The sequence below is a fragment of the Patella vulgata genome, chromosome 3 (assembly GCF_932274485.2).
Source record: "Patella vulgata chromosome 3, xgPatVulg1.2, whole genome shotgun sequence".
Classification (NCBI taxonomy): domain Eukaryota; kingdom Metazoa; phylum Mollusca; class Gastropoda; family Patellidae; genus Patella; species Patella vulgata.
The window spans coordinates 77,505,554-77,523,422 of NC_065881.2; the positions used below are offsets into that span (position 1 = coordinate 77,505,554).

General features: G+C 34.1%; 1 protein-coding gene across 3 annotated transcripts in view; it reads right to left on the reverse strand.

Annotated features, from left to right (window-relative positions):
• Nucleotides 1-1,377: 1,377 nt before the first annotated feature.
• Nucleotides 1,378-17,869, reverse strand: part of LOC126816848 (beta-hexosaminidase subunit beta) — a 124,361-nt gene continuing 107,869 nt past the window's right edge. For 2 of the 3 annotated variants that reach the window (XM_050543621.1, XM_056099447.1), the window contains 6 exons: nucleotides 17,328-17,418; nucleotides 16,803-16,974; nucleotides 12,294-12,489; nucleotides 11,096-11,288; nucleotides 9,703-9,726; nucleotides 1,378-8,587 (listed from right to left, as the gene is read on the reverse strand). In XM_050543621.1, the coding sequence (XP_050399578.1) occupies nucleotides 8,333-8,587; nucleotides 9,703-9,726; nucleotides 11,096-11,288; nucleotides 12,294-12,489; nucleotides 16,803-16,974; nucleotides 17,328-17,418 (931 nt within the window). In that variant the 3' untranslated portion in view covers nucleotides 1,378-8,332. The remainder of the gene's footprint in view (nucleotides 8,588-9,702; nucleotides 9,727-11,095; nucleotides 11,289-12,293; nucleotides 12,490-16,802; nucleotides 16,975-17,327; nucleotides 17,419-17,869) is intronic. The other variant, XM_050543622.1, reaches the window with a different exon arrangement.

The following is a 17,869-nucleotide window of genomic DNA, read 5'->3' on the forward strand; positions in this document are numbered from 1 at the left end:
CCATGGTTGGTTTTCTGTCTAAAGAGAACTCCAAGAGAATGTGATGATTCATGCCTAACAAAATGGAATTCTACCCAGAAAGTAGGATTCAGTTCAGCAAGGTTTTGTGTTGATACCAGAACACACAAACTAATCCTGGTCTCAGTCAGCCAAAAAATGACACAATACTAGATCTTCGCCAATCTGGAATATATCTTTCTAGGGTTAGGGTTAGGTTTACAATTTACATGTCAAACGTACAAATTGAAGCTGTAAAAATGGTGGATTGTGGGTAAAACTATTCTGAAGGGTTAGGGTTAGGGTTAGATATTTTCCAGAACGACCGAGATCCAGTATCGTGCCAAGAAATGTGGTCTCTCTGTTAGCCAAGCCTAAATCAGCGTTGGTCCCAATCAGCTGCATACTGTTGTAATTTTAAGGCAATTGATATCTGTTGCTAGTACAACAGTGGGCTTAGTTTATGGTTTTTTTTGTGTGTTTGGGGGATGGAGAGAGAGAGAGAAATGGGGTTTAAGTCCACTCGACACAACTAGGTCATTTCGGGACTAACATATGGTTTAATTTTATTTCAATAATTCGCTTGCCCATAGGGTCTTTAGCAGTGGGCGGAAACCGGAGGACCCGGAGAAAACCCACGAGGTTGGACAGGCGACCCTACTCCTTGTCACGTACAACCGGGGATTCAAAACCACACCAGTCGACTCAATTCAGTCATCCAACCCCCCGTTTGGGGGATGGCGTAAGGAAGAACACTTCAGACTATAATATTTAAGTTATAAAATGTTTATTATATACAATTTCATGTATTTTATATTAAAGAAACCTGGGCCCTTATTCACGAATACTTAAACTAAGATACAATCGAAATTTTAAGAAATACTGCAATTCTATTGGCTGACCAATATGCAAATTGGATATATGCAAATTGATTTTACTGGTCAGCCAATCGAATTGCAGTATTTCTTAAAATTTCAATTGTATCTTAGTTTAAGTTTTCGTGAATAAGGGCCCTGGAGAGAAAAGAAAAATAATTTTCACCATAAATTCATAAAATAACATAACAGACATCAAGAACAGCTGAATTTAACTCAATAATAACAACCAAAGCTCAATTCAATCAACATTATCAGGCTTTATTTGAAGAAAATAAATGTTATTTCTTAATGTAATAACATCAAGATTAAGAAGCATGAAAACGCAAACTTATACAGTAAGATTAACCCAGGCTATTCTATATACCACACCTACACTTATTTGATTTGTGATATTTTTTTTGTAATGATAAAAATTGCAAAAAAAAAGAAGAAAAATTCTGCACAAACAGAGCTATTCTACCACATCTGCTACGCCTATTTGACACAATATTTTTTAATGATAAAAAGTGGAAATAAAATGGGGCTTAACCTTTTAGTTTTCTCCACCAACAGGACTATTTTACCACATCTACAATTATTTAACATTTTTTCTTTTTAATGATAAAAATGATAAAAATGAAATGGGGTTTAACATAATGTTTCTGCATGAACACGGCTATTCAGCCATACTTAGACTTATTTGACCTATAATTGTTAATGATAAAAATCAGAGATGAAATGCTAACCATTCGACCATCCCCCCACATCCCCCACCTGTCACAGACAATGTTATGCACAAATTCTGGCATAATTCTTCAGGTGTCTATCATATTGTCTGGCATAAAATTCAAAATATAAGGTGCTACTACTAGTTCATTATCGCCTGACATTTTGTCCGGTACAACTAGAATCATTATTTCCAGGTCTGTCTGTTCCCTATATAAACTTCTCATATAAATAATAGAAGTGACATCAGATGTTCAATTTACTATAATCCATGGAAGAAAAATTTAAAATTAAAAGAGAACAAAAAAGAAAATAAATGCACAATGTAAATAAAGACTCATTGGGTTTAAAGGATATCAACAAATGATAAATAAATATCTATATATTTTGTAGGTAAAATGTCATGGATGAAAATCTAATATGCTTTGTATTTTCTCACAATCCTCACCATTTGGGGTTTTATTTTTTGGGGGAGGTAATTCAATAAATATTGTTCGTTGAAATAATTTTTCATATTAGAGACACCGAAAACTCTCCATTTGTCGTAGTGTTTTCACACTCAAAAGTTAAATAAGATTTAAAGCTGCTGAAAGTAATTTGCATTAATTATTTTTTTTACGGCTTAATCGTCGCTGATATGTACTCAAATTGATTATTTAATATTTAATTTAGGAAAATCAAAACCAAAATATCAAACGATAGATAATTTTCTGGCTTCAAGTCAATCGAATAGAAAAGAGGCCTATCAAAAACATTTAATCTAACACTTAAAGGTATTGTTGACTTGTTTATATTATCTGCAAGGGTTGCAAAATTTTACGAAATTTTCAATTAAATTTTTAAATACTGAACAGAATTAAATCATTTTGGACTGAGATTCAAGATTCACAATATTGTAGTTTGCGTGGGATTCAGAACCCTTAAAGGCTCAATACCACTCTTGTTGTAACTGAAAAATATGTCCCAATCTTTATTCTGGTCAACAAATTGTACTATTTTAGAATATTTCAATTAATTGATGATACAAATTTCATCTTAACACACCTTATTTAAAATTTTTTAAAAATTCAACATAATGGTTTGAAACGTCAAACGTAAACCTTTTCAAATGAAACTTCGATTTAAAAATATTTCTGAACCCTCTGGACAAGTAAAATAGGATTTAATGGATAATTTACACAACAGGTAGGACACTTAAACATCCAGTACTTATATAGAGATATTATTTATTTTCTGGAGCTTTCAAGCCAGCAAGAGTGTTATTGTCCCTTTAAATAATAGTCAGAGGAGGCTTTATGTTAGAATCAAGTACGAGAGATCATAAATTTGTAATGATACACATTACAGCTGAAACTATGAAGCACTACACAGTATTTAATAGAAACAACTATTCACCACCCATCAAAATGATAAAGATGCAGTATCCTATATAAGTTTAATATACACAATATGGACAATATATAGTATTTTTATATATAATCTTAGACTTCTAAAAAATAATACCTGTTTTTACAGTTACCTGCTTTCCACAAAATAGGGTTGATTGGAAAATCTTATATGATCTAGGTAATGAGTAAATAAAATGAAATGGGGTTTAACATCCTACTGTTCTACTCTGACTAGGCTAATGAAAATGGACATGATATTGATACGTCATACAGTGTGCTATGAGGGAAATTTTGACCTGATAGTGGCACTAACGCCTACTATTATATCAAATTCCGACTGCCAACGGATCCTTTACGTGCACACCAATGTGGGTAAATATAAGAGCAGAGGGTTGGCGTTTTTTGCTAAAAAAAAATGATCAGGTAACCATCAACACAGGTATTTTTTTTTGTGCGGCCTTATCATTGAACTAGTTAATACATAGACAATACTCTTATTTTATTTTATATACAAAAAAAAAACCAACAACATTTATTTGGTTCAAAAATAAATTATGGAAATATATACCAAAGTTGCTTGAGCTGTGTATTACACAAATTCAAGCAAAAAGCATGCACATGCATTTACACAAACATACACAACTACTGTGCATTTTCACAACATGCAAGGCCAGCTGAGTATAACATATACACACATAAACATAATTATTTTTTAAAAATGTTTATAAATGAGCAATTAGAGAAAGGGGTGTGGATCTAATCAGAAAGTATCTTAATATAATTAACATATATGAATAAATTATAATACATACCACTAACAGCTAGTAATATATTTGTGTGATATATCGAAGAGTATTCTCTTAACATTATCAAACTTATTCTCTCAACATTATCAAGCTCAACATTATCGAAGAGTATTCTCTTAACATTATCAAGCTTACTTTCAATGTTATCAAGATTAATCTCTCAACGTTATCAAACTTAATCTCTCAACATTATCAAGCTTAGTCTCTCAATGTTATCAAGCTTAGTCTCTCAATGTTATCAAGCTTAGTCTCAACATTATCAAGCTTAGTCTCAACATTATCAAGCTTAGTCTCTCAACATTATCAAGCTTAGTCTCTCAATGTTATCAAGCTTAGTCTCTCAATGTTATCAAGCTTACTTTCAATGTTATCAAGCTTAGTCTCTCAATGTTATCAAGCTTAATCTCTCAATGTTATCAAGCTTAGTCTCTCAATGTTATCAAGCTTAAGTCTCTCAACATTATCAAGCTTACTTTCAATGTTATCAAGCTTAGTCTCTCAATGTTATCAAGCTTAATCTCTCAATGTTATCAAGCTTAGTCTCTCAATGTTATCAAGCTTAGTCTCAACATTATCAAGCTTACTTTCAACGTTATCAAGCTAATACTAATTGAGTGAATCCTCTAACATCGCCAAAATATATATGTAATTGTTATTTTAATATGGTATGTGTTATAGTTTCTCTATTTAGTTACTACATGTAAATGCCTACAAAAGATTATTAAGAGATGTGGTTTGTGAAGTTTACGGTTATACCTAACGGATATAAAAAATGGCTAGGATTAATTGAAAATGTATACATTAAACAGACAGTTTCGTAAATTTATATGCACTAGGGTCCAATTTCATGATGACATCGCAACCATCTTGGAATTACGACATATCAAAAATCAATGTGGAATTTTCCAAGGAACAAGCATGCCTAGTGTCATGTTTATCGTTCTTGAATCAGCCAAGTGTTTTTGAAGCACGTCACCCTCACGAAGAACCACAACAAGATGAGAATATCTTGGGGCCATGTTCCTAGTGCAAAATTCAATCCTACTTCAGTTCAGATGCTGTTGAGGGATTGAACCCAGATTACAAAGTAAGTGAGCAGTTGCTGCTGAAGTTAATCGGTGTAGGTTTAAATGAACTTTAAATCAATACGAACTAGAGCTAAACAGATTGCTCAAAAGTGGCCATTATGTAAGATTAGATAAAGAGCTGACAGTTCTCGGTATAATAGTTAAAACATAGATAATGAAAAGGGAATATGTTGAAAATTTCAGTCAAATTGTTTCAATGTGTATGGTCACTACAATGTGTAGCTTCGATTGTCATTGCTACCGCTGTTTCGATAATAAACAAAGTCTTGATTATCCATTTTTATGGTCATGCCAAGTAATTAATGTCTAATTAATAATTTTAAGGCATAAAGAAAGACCTGCAGTATGCAGATTTAACTCTTGCATAATGCATGTTTAACCATTTCATTACATTTGGGTTTGGTCACCAGCTCATTGCAAACTGCCCAAACTGTCTGCGGAACCCCCTCACCAGGCCTATGATGCACCAAGATTATCAACGATCACAGTAATCATGAGACCACAATTACCAAAGGGAACTGTTATTTCGTGGGATTTTGATCCTGGTTTTTGGGTCATCAGACACTACGGGTCCAATTTAAATATTAGAATAACCAATAGTAGAAATAGGCTCAGTAAGCTGGTAACCATGGTGATTAGCAAGCGGTAACCATAGTGACACGTAACACAAGGACTAACAATAAGTGTTAATTATTGAGCTTTTTCTGATCCTCAAACAAACACAGAATACATATATTGGAATGTTTAGTTTTATTCTGAATTAAAGTAAAAGTTAGTTTCTGAAAAAATGTTGGATTTGTAGCGATGTTTATTTTCACAGACTAAATAAACCTAGTATAGGATAATTTAAAATTTCTTAATGGATTCCGTTTGAACAAAACCTTTAGCTAGTTCATTTTACTTGTAAGACTTACACAGAAACTTTTAGAATTAAGATGGGCAAAAATACCTAATCTTTTTTTTTTTTAGAGAAGTCTAAATAGAAAAGCTAATAAATGTTTTTTCTACTTGTTTTTTTTTTTTTTTTCCTAATATCAACCACCATTTCTCCCCAAACCAATATTTTCCCAGAAACTAACTAAACTTGTGTTTCGTTTTTGGTTTATGCGGAAAATTTCAAATTTACTGAACTATTCAATATGAATAATCCGGTAATTAAACACGTAAAATATCAATTAAAATTTAACAAAACTTGATCAATTAAAAGACATAATTAACAAATGAATAAATATATCAAATATTTGTCAGATTCCAATTTGCTATGTTCAATTTTATCATTCAAAGGACATCATTAGAAATGAACACACTATATTTTGACATAGTAATATTGCATGTTGAAGGAGATGGATTCTATGGGCCCAGCATCATAAAACTCGAGATAAAAGTCAAATTTCAATAAATATCAATTCAAGGTGAAAATAAATATCAATTCAAGATAAATACCAATTCCATGATAGGGGTAAATATCAATTCAAGATAAAGACATATCAATTCAAGATAAATATCAATCCAACTTAAAGATAAATATTTATTGAAGATAGATATCAACTCAAGATAGAGATATATATCAATTCAAGGCAAAGATACATATCAATCCTAGATAAATATCAATTTAAGATAAAGATAAATTTATATCAATTTAAGATAAAGATAAATATCAATTCAAGATAAAGATAAATATCAATTCAAGGTAAAGATAAATATCAATTCAGATTTGAGCCAGGCCTGAAAGTTTTTAATTTGCATGCTAGTTTCTATAACAGAAAAATTGAAGATCACAACTTTTGTACCCCATTTAACCAGATATTCTGACTATTATGCATTGTTTTATTACACCACATATTATTACATTCTGAACACTTAATCACAATTTATGTTTTTTTTACAAGAAACCTTTTTAGCAGTACAATTAGAGAAAAATAAGCAGCATTAGATATGACTATACCCCTTTAAATCAACCAGATTTGGTATGATCAAATTGACACCATTTTTACTTCTCATTTGAAATATTAAACTGATATTAATCTAACATTTGTATTTTTTACTGATGTATCTGAAAGTTCTACACAGTTTTTATTAATCTAACATTTGTTTTTAATAATGTCAAAAATATACTGAATTCCAAATAATAATCTTGTATAGAATGTCACATGTCATTAAGAATCAGGATATTACGATCCACTTGGTATTATTATATCTCTTTTTTACCAATATTTCAATTATTATACACGGTATTAACATAAAAACAGAGTTTTTCACAAAAAAGTGATTCATTGATAAAAGAAGTGATTATCTTAATCTAATAGATACAGTATTCATCTGATAAAATACATACAAAACCACATACCATCTTTTTTATCTCAATACATGAACTTGAGTAATTCATGCTCTTCCTTTCAACTCCCACAGTTAAATCTCATACCTCACATATCATAAGTTCATGTTTTATCTTATATGTTTTTTGTCTGTCACACTACATGCTTTTCCTTTCAACTTCCACCATTAAATCTCATATCTCTGGTAATCTTGAATTGGTCATCAGAACTGGTCTTGACTTATTATTATTGACTTATTATTATTGACTTGTAATATCCAGATGTTGTATATCGATGAAAACTTCTCGGAATAAGATTTAATTAGATAATATTTATGCTCTAGACAAACATATAACTATCCTGCATACTGAACTTTTACTCAATTTAAAAATACCTCATACACCATAAATAATTAATAAATTTTAACGTACATCATTACATTTTAAGAAGAAACGAAAGATATTTTAACTGTTCAAAAATAAATTCTTAACTAACTGAAAGTAAATTTACAAGAAAATATAACTTTCATTTGATTTAATCTATTCCCTGTTAATAATATCTGGAGAAATTTATAACCATCTTTTGATAAATTTATATCACATTGAAATTATGATTAATATAATCATTGTAGTAGTCAAGTGGCATGTAAACACAGCCCCCTCCCCCTCACCAGATTCAAAAATAAATTTATCTATCAATTTAGGTTTCAATGGTCTTCTTTTGTACACATACTATTACATCAATAATCCTTGTACACAGTGCTATAAATGGCATTCACACATAATGAACTATATCAGATCTATCTGTTGACCTCTACGTTGCAGTATATATACATATAGACTTTTCACAGCACCATGGTTACCCCTCTACATTCAAGTTTATAGTTCAGACGTTTTCACAGCACCATGGTGGTTACTCCTCTACATTCAAGTTTATAGTTCAGATGTTTTCACAGCACCATGGTTACTCCTCTACATTCAAGTTTATAGTTCAGATGTTTTCACAGCACCATGGTTACTCCTCTACATTCAAGTTTATAGTTCAGATGTTTTCACAGCACCATGGTTACTCATAAACGAAATCATCAACAAGTTAACAAACGAATCAATTCCCTAAAGTCTCTATCTACACAAATCCCTCCTCTCTTCTCTTCCATCATCGCTTATCGAGATTATTTTTTTGTAACCTTTTATGAAATGATCCACTAAATTCAAAGGCCTGCATCCAAATAGTCGTATAACACATAAAATAAATCACTAAAACGCTCAAAAATAAGATTAATATTGTCTTATTTTTACACATTTTTGAATTGCTGAATTTGCCATGTGGACGTCGGATGCCGAATCCAATGGCTAATATGATTATGGCTGCCGTTGCTATGATAAACATACTACTTCCTTTAGACAGAAACTACAAAGAAAAGAGAACAAATAGGATTAACATAAGAGATTTAAAGACCAAAAAGCAGTAGCATGGCTAGATGGGGATGGAGTGGAGGTTCTCCTCAGTTGACAATTTAAAAAAAAAAAAAATTTTAGGGGGAGGGGGGAATGGAGTAGCATGGCTAGATGGGGATGGAGGGGAGGTTCTCCTCAGTTGACAATTTAAAAAAAAAAAAAAATTTTATGCCTTAAAAAAATAGTTATTTTTCTGTCGTGACTGTGAAAGGATACAAAATGCCGAACACAAATTCAAGAACCACAACAGACTACACAAGCTATGCAACTATACAAGGTTCTTAATCACCAATTGATTAAAAGGTACAGTGAAGGACCCACCAAAACGAGTAAACGGTATGAAGGACCAAAAAGAAAAGAAACTGGCTTAACAGTTATATATAAATGTCGGTCTTTTTGCGATTAATCTCTTATATTTAGTGTATTATTACAGTAAAATGTTTTAGAAACACAAAAAACAATGACTGTCATAAATAAGCAAATTTCTTTTTTAAAAAAAGAAGTCTTGTGGGTGTAATTAAGGTTGTTAAAATCTTAATCCACAATAAATTTTACTTAAATTGGTTATTTAACATTTAATCAAGAAAACAAAATCAAACCAGCAGCTGCCATGCAAGATATGCCCACATTTTGCAAGATATGGATAGAGAACAAGCTAGCACAGATCAATTTGGGGCCATAAACCAGGAAGTTATGGTCTGAAATATGCAAATATCGAAAGGAACAGTCGGGGCAGTTTCGTCTCAACTTTCATTATGATGTAATGGTGATATATTTAAATGGTTTTTAAAATCAGATAAAGATAAGTTGCCAGGTAAAATAATAAAAAAAAAAAATTTGTATTCATTAATTTTGCTGAGGTGTATAAATGAATAAATTATTATTATTACAATCCCCATTTAAAATCCCATACCAAAAAGGCAGCAACAAATATCAAAATGGCAGAAAGAAGACAAAGGCAATGAAGACAAATTGAAAATAAAAGACCCTGAATAAGTTGGAATGAGACAGAAAAGAAATAGCAGAAGACCTTAAACCTATTTAATTTCATTTCAATACATGAATTACCTTAAACATATCTGTAAATGATTTCTAAATAAATAGGAAAAAGGATAAGGATAAAAAGGATGAAATTGAATTAAAAGTATAAACAGTGCTTTTTTAGTATTATCTTTTAAAGTTATAAGTTGTACTGATATTATTTGGCAAATGAATTGTAAATGGTTGGTCACTCCTGACTTAAGGTACCAGTGTCTTTGAGGATCACCTGAATTCTGATACGTCTTCACATTGAAGTAGGTATTTATTTATATCTATATATTGTTTGGTGTATAAGGGCAGCTAAAGCTGGGAAGGGAGATGGGCTTGGTGGTCATACTAAACTTACGTTGTCTGTCCTCAACTAGCTCCGCTTGAAAACATACACTAAGCCAGTTGACCGACATTTTAAATCCATATTCAACAATTTTAGTTGAAAACACTAAGTATATTTCGATAATTTTGAGAATTATATATTCGGCTCTCATTTAGTAAACTTGACAAGGTTTAATTAGTCTTTTTGTTTATAACAGATGTTAACTGAAGGAGGACCGCATTACAAAACAGTATACTATTTGTTGATATGGCAATTATTTAGAGCAGAGATCTAATTTCGAAGTAGAGTAGATAGTTGTATATGTGCACAATGGCTTGGTGGTGTTGTACTACCACTTCCAGTTTCAGAGCCTATGTACTACTTCCTGTTTTCAAGAAACTCCTATATAAGGAAACATTGCAATTTGATTACAATATAGATTTATATCTCGTTTTAGTTTTTTATACTTTCGATGGCCTCCACTACTCTAAGATTTGACCGGTTGTAGTGGGAGATCATGTCAGGGGTCATATGAGTGGCTTTTAACTCTAAATGATGTTAGTCAATTGATTAACCAATCAGCGTTGTTGTTTCAAGTGGGTATTTGAAATACAACTTTTGCTTTGTCTTCACTGCGAACTGGCTAATCCTTCACATCAACCAGAATGAGGGTTATATAACAACTATTCAAGATCCTAGTGTAGTGAAGACCAATAAAACAGAATTTCGAACTATAAAAAACAAAACCAAATAGGGGTAGAGAGAGAGAAATGGGGTTTAACATCCACTCGACACAAACTAGGTCATTTCGGGACTAACATATGGTTTAATTTTATTTCAATAATTCGCTTGCGTGTAGGTTTCTTTAGCAGTGGGAGGACCCGGAGAACCCGGAGAAAACCCACAAGTTTGGACAGACGACCCCACTCCTAGTCACGTACAACGACGCCAGTTGACTCAATGACAGACCTTATGATACAGCACGTACGTGCTAACCATTCGGCCATCCAACCCCCAAACCAAATAGAATCTGTGTTTTAATCAGACTGGAAGCATTGCACGACTTTTCTATCAGGTAAATATCCTGTGAAGAATATTAATACTTACGCTATTACACTCAGATAAAGCTGGACCTCTTTGAGTTAGACGAAGTTGTATATCTTCAAACTGAAGTATATTTTTACCACTGTTGAAACATCGTCCACCCTCACAGTTAGTATTGTTTGATTTATTTCTTCGTGATGGACCACGATGTAAACAATAATCGGGTCCACTGATCTGACCTACACTTAATCCACGTCTAAAAAAAGGGACGAAAAAGAAAGAAAAACTTTCAAATATTGTTTCATGATCTGTAATAAACAATCTGAAATAATTTCAGTAATCTATTTCGGTCATTTGCTGAGACAGTTGGAAACTGAAACAAAATAAGGCTGTAGCATTGCTGTCCAGGCCTGGGAACCATGGTGGCCAAGTGGGAAAGACACTCGGTCGCTAACCTGGAGGATGCATGTTTGCTCCATGCATTGGCTGAAAAAGTTAATTGGGATTTTCCGACATGGTTTCCCCTCGTCAGTGGGGCATGATGGAGGGCCTGACAAGGATAGCTGTGTAGTAATTTGGATGGTACGAAAAACTGAGGTCCCTTGTATACATTGGTGAGTACGTAAAAGATCCATTCATTAGCCCAATTGGAGCAAAACAGTAGGACGTTAACCCCATTTCATTTCATTTTTGATATCCAGGCCAAATTTTGATCATACACAATTATAGGGCGTATATATGTAAGTTGAAATTAGCTCAGATGGTACAGAAAAGCAAACTGTTAACCCCATTTAAACAATTGAACAATTGTAATGCACTAGGCAGGGTATTACATACATTACTTATATGAGTGCCAAGATAAATCCCGCCAGTTCCCTTACCACATGTTCAGCATGGCACACTTTTATATAAGGACACTTTTAAAGGCAATATTTTGAAACAGAATGTGGTTTGTCTCTTCGCCACCGTACTTTGATCATTTGAGACGAACATAATTGTACTTTTGTTTCTATGGTTACGTGAGAGAGAATTTTGAACGGATAGCAATATTTTCTGCCAACATGGCCTCGTTTTACAACTGTCTGGGTTTCTTTTACGGGCACTGCCATGTGTACACTGGTGGAACCTGTTTTATTTTTGTTCCATCCAAACAACTAGACAGATGCTGCAGTCAACACTAACAAATCAAGGTTTGGCTTACAAATTCAAAAGACCATAAGGAAAATAAGAAGCCTAAAAATATTTTTGAATAAGTCCTTACTTTAACATACGACAGCGGTGTTCTTGCAGACGAACAGACGCTGAATCCAAATCTCGAACATCTTTGTGACTCCACAGTCTTTCTGCTGTAGCTGAGGCTCGGGGCCATAATGTTGTCATATAATTTTCATTATCTACATATTCTGACCATAAACAGGCTTCTCCTCCTAAAACTTTCTTTTCATCCACAGTCATTCCTGTAATACAAATATATTTAATGAATTTCCTTGTTATAAATTATATTAACTGGACAGAAATGAAATGGGGTTTAATGTCCTACTGTTCTCCTCCAACTGGGCTAATGAAGACGTGCATACACCATACAGTGTGCTATGGGGGACAGCGGAACTATGACCTACTCTTATATCAAATTCCAATTGCCAAGGGTTCTTTTACATGTATGCCAATGTGGATATGCAACCTTGGTTTTTTTGTCCCATCTGAACAACTATAGGAAAATCCAGATGAACTTTCTTGGTAACCACTGGGATGGAACACGAACGAGGATTAAAGTCTTGTCAACAATATTTCAGTAATTTTAATAAGATAAATTTCATTGGTTATGTAATGAAAGCAGAAGATATTGCAGCTCAAACAGCAGCAATTCTGTCTACTCTTATTGTAATTCCAACTGCCAAAGGTTCTTTCATGTGCATGCCAATTTGAGCACAAAAGGGGCTTGAAAATCCTCAAGGTCCTTCTCACCCCAAGCTGGGATTCCAACCCAGTACATTCTAAATCTATAGGCCAGTTCCCTACCCCTCAACCATAGGCCAGTTCCCTATCCCTCAACCATAGGCCAGTTCCCTACCCCTCAACCATAGGCCAGTTTCCAATCCCTCAACCATAGGCCAGTTCTCTACCCCTCAACCATAGGCCAGTTTCCAATCCCTCAACCATAGGCCAGTTTCCAATCCCTCAACCATAGTCCAGTTCTCTACCCCTCAACCATAGGCCAGTTCTCTACCCCTCAACCATAGGCCAGTTCTCTACCCCTCAACCATAGGCCAGTTCCCTATCCCTCAACCATAGGCCAGTTTCCAATCCTTCAACCATAGGCCAGTTCCCTACCCCTCAACCATAGGCCAGTTTCCAATCCTTCAACCATAGGCCAGTTTCCAATCCCTCAACCATAGGCCAGTTCCCTACCCCTCAACCATAGGCCAGTTTCCTACCCCTCAACCATAGGCCAGTTTCCAATCCCTCAACCATAGTCCAGTTCTCTACCCCTCAACCATAGGCTAGTTCCCTATCCCTCAACCATAGGCCAGTTCCCCACCCCTCAACCATAGGTCAGTTCCCTACACCTCAAACAAAGGCCAGTTCCCTACCCCTCACATTTATTCACATGACAGGCCCAAATTCAACTTTCTAGACCATCAGTTGGCTTGGATATTGAATGGATTAGACCATCAGCATGATATAATCGACTATTATTAAAATGAATGTCTCTCAATAAAAGGACTGACAATTGTTTCAATGGCATTTAGTAATTGAGCTGGAATAATACATGTCTATGTCATATTGGATGTTGTCATTAGCATTACCCTTATCAATTATATTACTTTAATTAAGTTAGGTTTCCTTCAAGGTAATTAAAAGGGTGTATTACGATATCTGTATGAGTATAGAAACGTAGCATGTTAATAAAATTCAGAAGTAGTATATCCATATAAGTGTGTTAATTATAGACTATGTTTATTTAAATACATCAAAGGGAATTTAATTCATAACCTATACACATAATAAATTTTAATCTCACCAAGTCTTAAACCTTTTGAACTGAAATTCCTTTATCTGTCTGTGTTATTAACAAAACAAAACCGTAGATCAAAACACAGCGAGTGCAAACAACAAAATATCAAAAGGATGTATCTTAAATTAGTAGACTTGCTCTTCTTGTTTAACAAGAAATTTTCTATGAATCAAAATACAGATAGAGCAAAGAAAATACCGTCAAAATATGAGTCAAAAGTCATTAGACTTCCTGTTTAGATGACATTTAATGACAAAAGTCTTTTGTATAAAGCAAATAATAAAATGACGATGGTTGATCAATTTCACTGTTTTATACCGAAGTTATTTCTCTAAGATTAAAATGTAATCAATAAATACAGACAGTGAATAATAACTAGATTCGGGAGAGGTGATTGGTCTTAAATGACATTTTAAATATCAAAGTTCTTCAGACATAGGACATTATAAGACAATATAAGACAATGTCGATATCTTTATAAGATTCAGAACATCGCACAAGACTGAACTAGAATACATAGTAAGAATCATTAAGTACACTCTTTAGAATTTGTACATCTTATTTTTTAAATCTAACAAACTGAATGTTTATTCCACATCTTAATCAATTATACATATTTTAGGATGTAAGTGCCTGACAATTTCCAGCTTATTGCAATGGTGATTTCAAAACACTACGTTATTGAAAGGAAGAACCTTATTGACCTTCAACAATTTTCAATAACTTCCAGAATTATTCCCCGGTGTTATAAAAATTTTGGTTAGTAAATTATTAGAGGTTTCGACTGTGATATATTTCAGAAATTTGTACGAGTTACACTGTCAGAAATTTGATAGTTCAGGAATTATATATATACTCCCAGGAGAAAACCCACTCATTGTCACAACCAAGCAGAGAATTGAAACCACGCCACTTGACTCAATGACAAAACCTGAAATCTAATGCGCACTGCACCAAAAACCTTAATGCTAAAAGGACACCCAAAATGACATTAAGTTGGAAAAAACCCCAGTTCCCTCTAAGGGATTAATAACACATTTTAAAATAAGTCCATATGAGTGTTCCCTCTCTATTAAGCATAACGTACTGACATTGTACAATAAAAGCATACCTGAATGATTCCCCGCCCGCCCCATACCCCCCCCCCCTTCACCCCCACCCACAAATGACAGGCAGAAACAATACCTATAGTTCCCTCCAGGTTCAAGCATGGGGGACTAATAAAAAAATTTCAAAATAAGTCCATGAGCGTCGTTTCCCTCTCTACTACATATACCATACTAGCACTGTACAATATTCCCCACCCCTACCCACAAATAACAGGCAGAGACAAAACCTATACCGTAGTTCCCTCAAGTTTCATGGGTGAGGGACTAACAATAAAAGCATAACTGAATGAACCATACAATAAAAGCATTCCAGTCTACCACCAAAGGAAATAAATTCTAATTTCAAGAGGTAATTGCACTGATAGTGATAATCAATATGACTTAAGAATCAATCAATTCTGTTTTAAAAGAAATTGGATACAATAAATATTGTAATGAAATTCTACTTAAGTGAGAAAAAATAATCATTCAAAGCATCACTTGACAGGATGCTGTTTTTATTTAGTTCAGCAAAAAAAAAAAAGTATTTGATACACTATAAACCTCAGAATGCCTCGTTCGGCATTTTTGTCCGAACATGTTAACATTTTTGCCACGTTGTAACGTGGTAAAAACAAAATGCCACGTTTGTCTAGAGTTCCAAAACGTATTTCTTTTTTTTTTTAAATTGCCATGTTTTTGGGACGAGGTTTTTTGTCCAGAACGAGGCTGTTTACAAGGTTACATGATTTTTCAAAAGGGTTTGGGGTGGGGTTCAGCCAAACCAAAGTCTCGTCGAGCGTATCAAGGACAGCATGCTATTATTTGGTGACACTTTCAAGCGATTATGTAGAGAAAAAAAAAACACATGGCAAAGTCTTGACTAGAAATGACATTCGTTGCATAAAAGAGTTTGTTACATTCTTTGTTGCAGTTTCATATGTCCACACAATATTTCCAACAATGAGATGTGAGAAATGAAAAAACAGCCAAGTTCGAAGTGGAGCAAACTCAACAATTGTATTTTTAGGTCTGTGAACATTATTAATTACACATTACAATGGAATAAAACTAACGATATCATAGCTGATATCATAGTTGACAGACCAACTGCCCATCCCCGCCCGAGCCTGTCCTTAATGAGTATGAATAAAAGAACTGACTGTAAGCATTATCTGCTAAAGCACAGAAGTGATTGTCACATATCACTGTGCATTCTGATTAAAATACAGATCTATATTTTGTTTCATTTTTTTATACTTTCGATTGCCTACACTACAGGAAGATCTGACAAGTTGTACTCGAGGGTCGTGTCAGGGGTCGTACAAGTGGCTTTTGACCCTATGATGTCAGACTTTGATTAATCAATCTGCGTTGGCGTTTCTAGTGGTTTACCCACAGTTCCGTGCATGGCATGCCAAGAAGTTGCCATAACAGACTGTTTCATTGGCTTATCCCTCACTTCAACTAAACCGCCGGTAATACAACAACTCTTCCAGATCCTAGTGTAGTAAAGACAAGTAAAACAAAATTTTGAACTATAAAAGATGAAACGAAATAGAATCTATATTTTAATCAGATTGATCACTGTAGGATATAGCTGACAGAGAGACTGCCCTGACCCCCCCCCCCCCCTCCTTGATGAGTTAAAAACAAAAGAACTGACCGTAAGAATTATCAGCTGGGTCACACTGGTAATATTTTGGCCATTTGGTACCATATTCAACGTGATCTAAATACCAACATGTAGAATAGAGAACGTTATAACCCAGATTTATAGCTCGATTTATATCAACAGAATCACCCATCCAGATCTGTATTAACGTATCATTGGGTAACTGAAAATAAACAACAATAATAGAATCAACAACAGAATCATCACATACAAGTGTAGGATCAAAACCTCTACACCTTACTCAATGGCGGACCTTATCATCTGTGGTGTAAGGACATCATCTAGTCACTTGGATGGAACAAAAAACTGAGGCCCACTGTACACATTGGTGTGCAAGTAAAAGAACCCTTGACAGTTGGAATTTGATATAAGAGTAGGCCAAACATTAGTAGAACCAGCCACCCTATACAGACAAAAAACTGAGGCTCCAAAGAATCTTTGATAGTTGGAATTCGATATAAGAGTAGGCCAAACATTAGACCACCCAACCACCCTATACAGATCGAAGAATTTTACCTGTAGATTATTATTCATTACTTCCTGCCACATAACAAATTTCACACCATTTTCCCTCTTTTTACCGATATCTCGTAAATCTTTCATCAACCTGAAAAATATTTAGTGAAATTATGATTTGACTAAATTTTCTGCCAGTTGCATGTTATTGATGATGTCATGGTGGATCGGGTGAGCATGGTCTTTGCACACTAAACAGGAGTTCCCTTGTTTTCAACCCGGGGTTGACAAAGAAAGATCTCACATCACTGTTTATGCATCTAGTCGTTTTAGATGTTATGAAAAACCTAGTTGAAACCAGTGTACCCGTTCACGTAAAATCACCCTTGACAGGAGAGAGAGAGAGTGTTTAACGTCCACTCGATACAAACTAGTTCAGTTTGGGACTAACATATGGTTCAATAACTTGCTTGCGCATAGGGGTCTTTAGCAGTGGGAGGAAACGGGAAGACTTGGAGAGAACCCACAAGGTTTGACAGGCGACCCTACTCCTCGTCACATTGAAATGGGGAATCGAAACAACGCCAATTGACTCAATGACA